The sequence below is a fragment of the Phaenicophaeus curvirostris genome, chromosome 4, assembly GCF_032191515.1.
Source record: "Phaenicophaeus curvirostris isolate KB17595 chromosome 4, BPBGC_Pcur_1.0, whole genome shotgun sequence".
Lineage (NCBI taxonomy): Eukaryota > Metazoa > Chordata > Aves > Cuculiformes > Cuculidae > Phaenicophaeus > Phaenicophaeus curvirostris.
This window is the reverse complement of record NC_091395.1, coordinates 33,172,355-33,183,837: the sequence shown is the minus strand read 5'-3', so window position 1 is coordinate 33,183,837 and position 11,483 is coordinate 33,172,355. Positions and strand designations below refer to the sequence as shown.

Below are 11,483 nucleotides of genomic sequence, written 5' to 3'. Positions count from 1 at the left end.
TAGAAAAGAGAACTACCATCTCTTATTTGATGGAATGTACTTGTTTTGCCCTGGATATTGCATAAATACTTAGGAATCATGTGAATAAAACTTGAGTTTTAAGGCTTTATTTAATTTTTAGAAAACATTTTAAAATATTCCTCTCCCTCTTCAAAGGTGGTATGGAAGATCTTTGTAAAAGAATGAAACAAGTTTGGGTTTGGGTACTTTTTTACCAGTGTTATTCTATATAAGTTACTTCTGTCTAGTGAACAAATGAAAAATGGAACAAAATACATTTGTGAGTTATTTTCACCAGTCAGAGTTTTGACTTACAGTTGACACGGTTTTTCACTTCTGGTCACAATACGCTCATACATACATATTCGTTTCTCATATATAGAGACAAGCCTGAATACCATGCCTAAAAAGATAACCATGTACAAACATCAAAAGAAAAGCCCTGATTCTATACACTTTTATAATGGTTAATGTGGAAAGTACGGCCTGATTTTCATGCTCATCTTCTTCATTGAATACCATGAGCCTTTCCAGTTCATCCATACAACACCATCATCTGTACCATGTTTTGCCATATCCCAGCTGTAGGCTCCTCCCCAATAGTATCTGCCATTGGGGTTGGCTGAGTGGCAGCGATTGTACCACCATCCACCACCATCTTCTTTGGAGCACTGTTTTCTGGGATCTGCAGTTAACCTGATGAGGGAAAAGAAAGTGTTAAGTGACAGATGAACCGTAAACCAACAGATGAACAGAGTACATACACTTACCTCTGTATGAAAACTCCATAACATAATAAACATTTTAAATCCTCTCTGAACTTTCTGTAAAAGACTGACCATCACAAGCGTGTGCTACACACTTAGAAGGTGAAGCAGCTAAGAAAAACAAGTCAAATTTTAGCTGCATCTCTTTGGGAGTGTCACTTTTCGTTTACCAATTGATAACTACAGTTTCTTGCAGTTCATAATGATAATTGCAATATCAATGCAATTTAAAGATACAAACCAATGAAAATTGCACCTCGTCCCGATCTAAACAATTAGTTTATTCATAAATATGTCATCATAGTGTAGCAAACTAGACACAATGTAGCAAATTAGAGTCTATATTCAGCTCTACTTTAAATGTATAACGCAAGTACATACCATCCATCATTGTCTCTGTCATAAGTACTGAATAACATGCCATTGTGAATTGTCATTGTCCTGTTTTCTCCATGCAGCTGTGAAGCTCCTTCCATTAGCGCGTTGCCTGCATTGCCTTTGTAGTTACTAACTGAGAGCTGATACTTGTTTCCTTCATTCTGTATGGTGAAACCTCCATAATGGGCTGATACTTTATCACCATTCCAGTCTTCCATTTCAATTAAAACTTCAGTTGGCCCTATTTTGGTAAGCTGGCTGATCCTGTCATTTCCAAGCCAATATTCACCTGAGAAACAAGTGAGAGCTCTTTGAAATACACTGCCCAATGTATTTCATGGCAACTTTACAATTTGCTATAGGTCTGACAAAGTGGACTAGTTAATTCTAAAAAAAACCTAAGAGCTTCAAAAAATACGAGAAAACAGTTTCAGTAAGAAGAGTTCTTAATCTTTCATACTCAGCATTTTACCTGGTGTATCACAGTAGTTCTTCCCTCCGCTCTTTGCAACATTTCCAAATCCTTTTTTATATTGATCCCACACTCTTCCAAAGTTAACACTGCCATCCTGGCGATTCTGAATCAAAGTCCAGCCTGCAGGATTAACAGCATTTAGGTCAAATTGCCATTGAGAAAGGAGTACAAAATGTTGAGATACATTTCTAAGCTTCTAAGGAGCTTATGGCTTCCTTGAAGCAGGTCTGAGTTTTCACTGCTTAGGAGCTCAGCCTTGCCGGTTTTACTCATGCTTAAGTAGCACCTTGCTTCATAACAAAAGGTGGAAAAAGCAGAACTTGAAGGACTGTCCTGGTCTAATGTGTAGTAGCATAGTAAGAAATGAACCCTCCTTGACTGCCCAATCATACATTGTCCATTCTCACCATAGTAAGGTACGTTTTTCTCTACCAGACCCATCCCAACAGTTTATTTCCATTTTCATTATAGAATTCTCCTACTGTGCATCTGAAGGTGATCAGCAATACTTTTCTGAATTAACTACTTTATTCCCAGGTAATCACAGAAGATATAACTCCATATTAGTTTGCATAAAATGCAAATTGCTATTACGATTCTTTTGTAGTATCCATGTTAATTAATATTTTAACATCATAGTTATTTCACACTAACCTCCATTATCTGTTTCCATGTCACAGTATACTCTGTATGGTTTCACGAAAGGATCTGGCTGGATGAGGTACATTTCAGATATTTCACCTCCCTTTCTGATAATATCCTCACATTCTGCAAGAAAAAAACAAAGAGTCTGAAAGAGCTCTGAACTTCTTCAGCAATCATCTTACCCCTTGGTTTGCTGACTATAGTGGAATAATTTTAAAGACATATCTAATTTTACTTTTATTTTTATTTCTGTGATACATCGTGTGAAAGAAGCTGGGGGGGGGGTGGTGGGGTGGAGTGGAAATAACAGTGCACCTGTACTGTTCTCCTTTTCCAAATAGGAATTTCTAAAACTTCTGGGTGATGGAGAATATATATACGTTTCAATATTTTTTTTTAATTAGACAAGCTTGTGAAATAAAAACCTTTCTTGACTGAAAAAAAACCAGGGGTACAACTCTTACAGTGACAAATGTATCACCTCCACCTTATAAAGACGCTGCAGCACCTATTTCTTTAAAATGCTACTGGCCACTACTGAAGACTAATATTGGGTAAGAGGATCTCTGGTCTGACCAGTACAGGCAACCATAAAGGATTTTTTTCATTTAAGATCACCTTCGATCTTTTCTGCTATTCTAATCAATGACACAGGCTTCAGATGAACATTCACACCAATCAAATGATGCATCTATCCATTTGCACAGGGATATAAATGGGAGAAGAGATGTTGTTATAGTTAAATCACTACCTTTGCCTGAAACCACTGGAATGTTACAGGAAACCACACATGGGGAACGGCAGTAGTCCGTCTGGGTTGCAATGGCATTTTCCAGTTTTTGTATCTTTTTGTGCAAAGAATCCACAACTGCACGGAGGACCCTGAGGCTAGATGGGATGTTATTGTCCAGATTATCCTTTATATAACTATAATGCAATTCCACTTCTGAATTGTACTGAGAAAGTATATCATCATTGTCTAGAAAAGCAAAGACATGAAAAGCAGGTTAGTTTTCAACATGTTTTCCAGTTATGAAATAATGAAGGGCAATCTGTAAGCACAATTTGAGAAGCCACATTTTTCCTTAGAGCAGAAGAAGGATATGCATTTCTTTTTATTACTTTTCCACAAGGTACAAAACCTATGTAGAAATTCTCAGGTAAGTGGTACATGTGTATTATTCTTTGCTAGCTATTTCTTTGCTAGATTTATCAGTGGTGCTCTATCCTGCCAAATAAATTAAATTAGCTTTTTTCCGTGTGGTGCCAAGCCAGGACCTGGACATAAGGGGCGTGGACAGACATCGGAAAGCAAGTAAGGGGGAAACACATGACATTTGTGTTTACGGGCATCATATCTTGCCTTAGTGTGAGACCCACTCTTTTATCTCGCTCAAAGGAATTTTTCTTAAGATTTAAGAGGACACAGTCATGGAATCCTATTTTGCTAGATATTTCACTGTATATTTTCTAAGAAGCCCCATTAAGAAGTAATAGTAGCAGTGCCAATGGAATTGCAATACCGTTTACACTAATAATTCCATAGAAATAACATACCTTTTCTTTGTTTTTGTGTCCTTGCCAATTTATCATCTAGAACAGTCACATATTCATAGAAAGTCGTAGATGTTTCAGACAGTTTGCCCACTTTGTCCTTCAGATCACGAACAATTGGTTTCACACTTTTTTCCTGTTTTATCAGTGTAGTTTGCAGTTCACATCCAGTTGGACACAGCACTCCCTTAAAAAAATTAAAAAGGGCTGTGAATAAAAGCCAAGACAAAAAGTTCCTAATCTCATCAGGGAATGGTCATACCTTTGAACACACTGAATAGTTCATGATGTGAGACCAGATATTTAAACACCTAGATAAGGATGAAGGACATCCAGCTTCTACAAAGAAGTGTCATTCTGGAGGGCAAGGAGGAGTCCTGAATCTCCCAAAGCTTTTTTTGTTGAAGCTCTTAAGAAAAGCCCTCTCTCTTCACGCTGTTTTGGCCCACTACCTCCTTTTCACTTTTCTGCACTGTGAAGTGTTCACAGCGTTAGGCCATCTGAACTATGAGAAAAGCCCTCCAGGAAGTACCTAGTGCCTGTTTCTACATACCTATTTCTTCTTTAACTAGCTTCAGAGAATCAACCATACTCTTTACACCTTGTAATATGTATCTCTCATGAAATGTCCGTGCAATTAATTAAAAACTTATCACCTCAAGAAGCTGCAACAAGAGGCTTCTGCAACAAGCACTGCATTATCAAGGAAAACAGTGTTTTAAAAATAGGCAGCGAATACTGAAGTCCCATGAGAACGAAAACACCCATGCAGCAGTGGGACTCTACCGTAATCATATGTTCATTAAGCTTTAACAGACTTCATTTGTGGGAAACCTCCACACTCAAATTTTCTCTCAGATGCTAAGATGCCTCTCAGCACCATTACAGCTTGCATTTTTCCAGCAGAGAGCACAGCAGGGACTGTTTGAGAGACCGCTGCAAGGCAGCAAGGGATATGCTAGATGTCAGCATATTTGCACACTCTTCCATAAGACCTAAGTAGTGAATGAGGGTAGAAACAGGTGAATGAGGTTTGAAACAAATTTTAAGGAAGACATGGAATATTATTTTTTTTTTAGTCTCTAGGTTTCCTTGAGATTATCTGAAATTCAAGTCAGCGCTTCTGCAGAGGTTTTCTGTCCTTCTTAGTATTTAATTATGCACAGCAACAGGAAAGCACAGGCTAACCCACAGATACTTCCTTTCCTGATTTACAGTTCAAACCTCATCTCCCCATCTTTGCTGTAGGCTGAGTGTGACTAATGGATTCTGTGCCATTTCTCCTCTGAATGAAGTCCTACCAAACTCAAGCAAAAAGATGCAAAGTTAGACTGCTTTAAATGAATGACCATCCCTTATCTGGCAAAGAAAACTCTGCATTGGGCACACTAGAGGCAGTCTGTTATCAGCTGCTTCAACAGGCATTAGCCTACCAGCTCCTCCATTGCATGCTTGCAGCCACCAGCGTCAGTGTAAGTGATAAGTTCTTTCTTGTCGCTTGGCTTCACTGGCTTTGGTGGCCGGCGCTGGTATCCGATTCCGCTGATAGGAGGTGCCACAGGTCGGAGAGTGGGGACTGCTTCCCGCCTTTTGTCCACAGGTCGGTGGCCTCGAGGGTCAAGTGGAGGGGCATCTTCCTACAAAGCCAGAGGAAGAGGAAACTGAATCTGGGATTGCTATTGTAAAATGCTATGCACAGGGTGGAGGCATCTGTTTAGCACTCTAGTATTTTAAACAGTAAAGAAAACCATGGAATGGAATGAAAAAAGCAATATGGAAATACTGTACTGGCATTATGTAAAAGTCACTGCTATGCCCTCCCTTGTAAGATGAATCACACTCCCTCCACCTATAAAGACAAACTAAAAAGTCTTCAAACCAAAGCAAAACAATGTTTCAATAGTACAAACTGACCAAGGAATAAAGTTTATATAGTTCAGAGATCCTAATCATGATGAAACTTGGTGTAAAAGGATTAAAAAGAGAAAAAATAATTAGGCATTCTTGGGCCTAAGAATATTCATCATTACATTATCAGTGTCCCAATTTTTCATTGGAATACAAGAAAAAAAATTTGTAAGGTCTCAGAAAATCATACCACAAACACTTCATCAGGTCTCAGGGCACAAGTCAGCTATTAACTGATGGAATTAGGGAAACCATTCAATAACATCTGTCAGAGTAGGCTTTTACAGCTCCCTCTGATGCATAGATTCTGCATCACTGCCAGAAACAAGAAAGTCTAAGAGGCTGAGCAAGGAAAACAGGCTTTGGTCCCAAGCAGTTGCTGAAATTAAACCATTTGAATTAATTGCTCTTTGAGCAACTGGATCAAAATCTTCATCCATCTTCAGTCTTACTCAGACTTAACTACAAATAATAAATGTTTATAAGGATCCAGGATCAAAGGCTTCAAGTAGTTTCAAAAGTAGGCAGCACACTAATTACACAATTGCTGAAAATTATTTAGCACAATAATCTTATCAGTAGTCAATATACAGACACAAATGCTTAATAATGGTTACAATGGTTAAAAATGCTTACAGAAAAAAATCTAATTTCTGATCAGCCTGACCTATTTAATTTTTGCAGGGATTTTCAAAATATAAAAAATTTATCGAGAATACTAAATTGTATTTCCCCTTAAAAAATTTTACTTAAACAAAACTAAATATAGATTAAATTGTTATTTTAGATTGATCCTTGGTTTTTTGCCTTTTTGTTTAACAATTGTTATCTCTCCATTTGAAATGTAAAGCTATAATTTTTTTAGCAGTTAATTTTTTTCAATGTCTACTGAATCCATACAAAAGTTTTTACTGTCTTTGAGATAGGTCATGATAAATTAAATGTTTGGACATTTTTGCACCTGACATTAATTACCTTTAATATCATCTGTCAACATTATTAAATTACTATTCTTAAATAAATTCAGCTAAATAACTAATCTTACCATCAGACATTCTTCATTCCTATGAAGAAAGAAAAGAAATAGGAAGAAAAAATCCCCCAAACTAGAAAATAACTATTGTGCAGTTACATATACATGAACAAGTAATACTAAGATTATTTCTTTGAACACTTCAAGCAGAAAAAAAAACATGCACTGGATCATTTCTCCCCACGGTTTCTACCTTAGCTAACTCACTTAAGCTGAATAAGCTATGCATGCGATTAAATAAAATTTATCTTTTTTACTCTTATTATTACTATTGATTATGATCAGTTTTACAACCTCCCCATCATAGTCAGTAGAGCCTTGGGGTTTAACGGAGGAAATGCAGAACAGGAACAACAGGAGCAGTTTCATGGTGCTGAATTGTTTGAGCAGCTCAGTGACCTTCTCCCACCAGCAGCTCTGACAGGGACAGGTCATCTGTGGCAATATATATAGGCAGCAACCCTAATTTCCCTGCTTGACAGTGATAGGACCAGCCCTTCTGAGCAATCGCTGTATCTCTGTTAATAATCAACCTTTCTCTTCACTGCATGCCCAAATACATTTGTTGTTGAGCAATGTCTCTGGACAACGCTTATCTACATGTGCCAGAGACCCCTGTTGATGCTGGCGTCAAATAGATGTTTAAATCCTTAGAAGTACCTCCTCCTCAAATTATACAAGGTTTACATTTTTTAAAAAAATCACACGTCTTTCAGAACAGCTGGAAAGGTGAACATCCAAAGAAAAGAAACGTCATCAGATATCACAGTCTGTGACATCTCCTTTTTTCCCCTCCCTGCTGAAAATCTGAATGTTTCAGAAATATCATATTAGATTTGAATCTAAACTCACATCATACAGATTGTTACATTTTTCTAAACAGTAATGATGGTACCTGGATAGGTATTCAGGCCTTTGGGTCTCTTTAAGTAAAAGAGAAAAAAAAGAGCATATTATGTTAACTACATATACTAATTTTGAGTGAAAATGTTTAGCTCTAGTTAAAGATCAGATTAATATATGACATATAAATGAATTAAGTTAATTAAATTTTACATAGTAATCTGTTTTCCTTTTTTAATATAAAATGTGTCATAACCATTATTTAAATATTTTTAATAATCTTTTAAAAGAATACAGCATGAAGTTATTTGCAATCATAGCAAAATACTAAGAAATGCTTTCTTATAAGAATATGGTTCTCATATTAGCAGAGTTTTAACATTCCAGTGTCTGTATATCCTATGATCTTGTGATCATAATATACTGAATTAAGTGAAATATGCTGAGTGAGGGCCAGCACACTTTTCTGAAGTTATTCATACTGATATCTGAAGACATGAAGATGCAAAGGCGCATGCAAACCATGGGCTGAGGTTCCATTTCAAAGACCGATTTGATGGAGCGGGAGATTTTGAGATAAACAGAGATAAGAACAGCTAAAATTGCTTGGCTTAGGCGTTTTTTCCTGTATTTGTGCTGCTATCAGAGTTCCTGTAAACTAAATGGAGATTCCCAAATTGTGGAAACTGTGTAACCTGGCTGGTTTAATTATTAAATGGCTTGGACCAAAATCAGCCATGGCTCAAGGAGCTCTTACTCTGATGAATGTGATCCCCTGCATGAGGACATCACCAACACTATGAGGTTTGGAAGAACACAAATTTCTCCCTACAGGCATTAAAGAAGTTGGCCTAAGGCCAAAACTGACATCATTACCATGTTATTTCCATTTAAAGATGCTAGTCAATATATTATCCCTGTTTCTGGGCATCTCCCAGTCTTAAACACAGGTTTCCCCACCACGTACCTCCGAGGGAAGTTCAGTCACACTCATCTTACGTACAAGGAATAGACATAGCGATGCTGAACACTTTTCCAGGGCTTATGGATAGCTTGTGGTACAGCAGCACTAAAACAAGGTCTCATTAGTCCTGAGATAGAAACTTACTCTTAAATTATCCTGGCTCAGCCGAAACAAATCTTACTTAAGTGTATGATATTTGTCTTAAGTCCATTCTTAAACCATCACCATGTTCTCCAGTAACTTATGGGGTCCTTCTTCAGGCACTAATCACTCTTCATCCCACTATGAAGAAGCGTGGCTGTGTCTGTGCAGAGGATGCTGGGGAACGGATTACAGGGGTTGGCACGCAGCCCCCAGATCTGCTGCAGGATCCCAGCATGGGAAACTCCCAGGTTGCATCTGCCTTCAGATGTTTTCCCCCCCTTGAAACTCAGCTTTTGACCCTTATAGCCCCAGTACTTTTCATTGGCTTCCCCAAGAGACTTGCATGGCTGTGTCTCCCTGGGGATTTACCATGAACAACACGTGTCATCCCAAAAGGGGTTTACGGCTTTGTGTCAAATGAGCAGATGCCTCAGGACAGGGATCCCATAACTGCTAATCTGGTAAGCAGAGGCCTTGTCTGCACTGCAAAGATTTTGCCTGGAGAGTTTTATCAGCAAAAAAACCAGTTCAAATCTGGAACCACATACTGAGTCACCTATACTGGTAAACTTATGCATATATAGAAAAACATTTTGGCACCAGAACTAAATCTACACTAGCATGCTGGTCATGAGATGCAATTTTTCTCTCATGCTTCCAACCTTTACAGTTAGGCTGACACTTTCTAAGGATTAAGTGAAGCCTTATGTACAACCATAACCACAGCTCAACTTTCTTTGGAATAATGATATCAAAGAGGCTTTCTCTTCAAAACAGAACACATAATCCTTTTTGCTTCATATTCCCTCCTTCAACTCATATGGTTAATGAGAAGTTGTTCCCGGACTTAGCATGGTAGTGATACCACAACACATGTAATAATACAACATGGACGCGATGTTGTTCCAGGACATCCCTTTGCACGGTAATTTTGTACTGAAAAGGCACTTACTGGCAGAGGTGTATGTGTGTGCTTTGAGGAATGGTTATTTGCTTGCTGCCCTTTGTGTTTGTTGAGCTGACATGTCTGCCAGTGGTGCAATCCTCTTTACACAAACCCCTGTTGGACAAGTCATGGTCACTAGATCATGGCTTTTCAGAGCTGAACGTGCCCCTCGAGGCAGTCTTGGAGTAGAGGAACAGAACCTTCTTGGGCTACGAAGAACTACAGTGTTTACTAAATTAAATTTTGAAATAGCATTTGATTTAGAAATGTCCTTTTAACAACTAGTGGTGTGATAGTGTCAGACTATGAAAAGAATATGATAAACATGTTTATCTTCTGTGAGACTGAACATCCTCATTTCTTGCATTTACTGGTAACAAATATTACTTCAAAGGTTTCTTGTAAAAGAGAATTAATGCTACGTTCTTGTTCTGGAAGCAAGCAAGCTCTTAAACATTAATGAGTGGAGCTGTTTACTTTGGCCTTAAAAAAGCAGTAAAAGCACATGCAGCCTAGTAGTCACCTTCTTAGTAATGTTTCATTAAAAATTACATAGTGTGTTATTTCCAGAATTGTAGATGTAGCTGACATGCATGAAGATATAAAATAGCAGTGTATAACAGAAAACTTAATAAAATACATGTTCTGATTAATAACGCTGACATGATTTATTGAAGTTCTGGGACTAAATTTCACCTCAGACTATATCTTGTAGAACAGATGAAATCAATTACAGAGATTAATTTGTCCTCTGATTCTCTAAAGCTCTACAAGAACACCAGGAAATAAGCTGTGATTACAAATTTCTGAGGGGGAAGTTTACTTATAAAAAAGTGAGAACAACTACAGGGCCAGGGTGAACACTACTACTACTACTAATCATCATCATCATCATGCATGAGTGAAGTTTTCTTACAAAATAGAGAATATTTTTCTTGGACTGATACAAGTATCTGTATTTCAAATTTGCTTTCCTCTAAAGAGGTAGTAAAAATTAAGCCAAATTTCTTTCAAGAGAAACAGAAAGGAAACAAGCGTAACATGATGCTTTATATACTGGTAGACATTAGTCTTTAAACCATTTCCAAATATCACATCCACCAATCAGTCAATCACCAAGTACAAATTACTCTGTATGTAAACTTAAGAAAAAAAATCCAAACCGGTGTGAAATCACTTGCCACCAGTACCTCCTTTTAAACACTGTATATCTTCAATCTAACCTCACCAGCCTGGGAGGACAAAACAGACTTGCCCCATTTTGACACATTGCCCCATGGATTTTGCATTGTAGGTTGCAATTTAAGAAAGGACAGATGATGCTCCCCATCCTTGAGGTGCTGCGCTGACCTTTACTGGAGGCCCTGAAACTCAACTAGGATCCTCAGTATTCTCAGCATCACCACTGACATATGCTCTCAGGTTAAACATGAAACCTGGCTGGCTTGGCTTGAAAACAAGCTGGCCATGCTCCTTTGCCATTAGTGGCACAACCTAATGAACATCTCAACTCTACCTCAACACCAGACTGGACAGCACAGCTAAAAGCTCCTTGGAGAACTTTCCTAGCTATCGCTATATCTTAAATAACTAAATAGAAACCACCAGTGCAGCCACCAGAAATGATCCATTACCTATGGAAAAGAGAAGAGATGGTCATTATGCCAAGCAGGCAGTTCATGTGCCAGAAATAATCCCAGGCTAATGCCATCCCATAGCTAATAAAGAGGATGGGTTTGAACCAACAGATGTTGCATTAGATTATTTTCAGCTCAAATCAGTTTGTAATCTGTTCACAGCTCAAGTGCACAGACAGACACAGTAAG

The 11,483-nt window shown here is 38.0% G+C and overlaps 1 protein-coding gene across 1 annotated transcript; it reads right to left on the bottom strand.

The window, feature by feature from the left end:
* Positions 1-368: 368 nt before the first annotated feature.
* Positions 369-7,208, bottom strand: FGB (fibrinogen beta chain). The gene is made up of 8 exons (XM_069855743.1): positions 7,055-7,208; positions 5,253-5,456; positions 3,823-4,006; positions 3,017-3,244; positions 2,275-2,388; positions 1,618-1,740; positions 1,149-1,434; positions 369-696 (listed from the first exon to the last, which is right to left on the bottom strand). Exons 1-8 carry the CDS (start codon positions 7,193-7,195, stop codon positions 468-470), a joined length of 1,509 nt encoding a protein of 502 aa, XP_069711844.1. The 5' UTR covers positions 7,196-7,208; the 3' UTR covers positions 369-467.
* Positions 7,209-11,483: the final 4,275 nt, after the last annotated feature.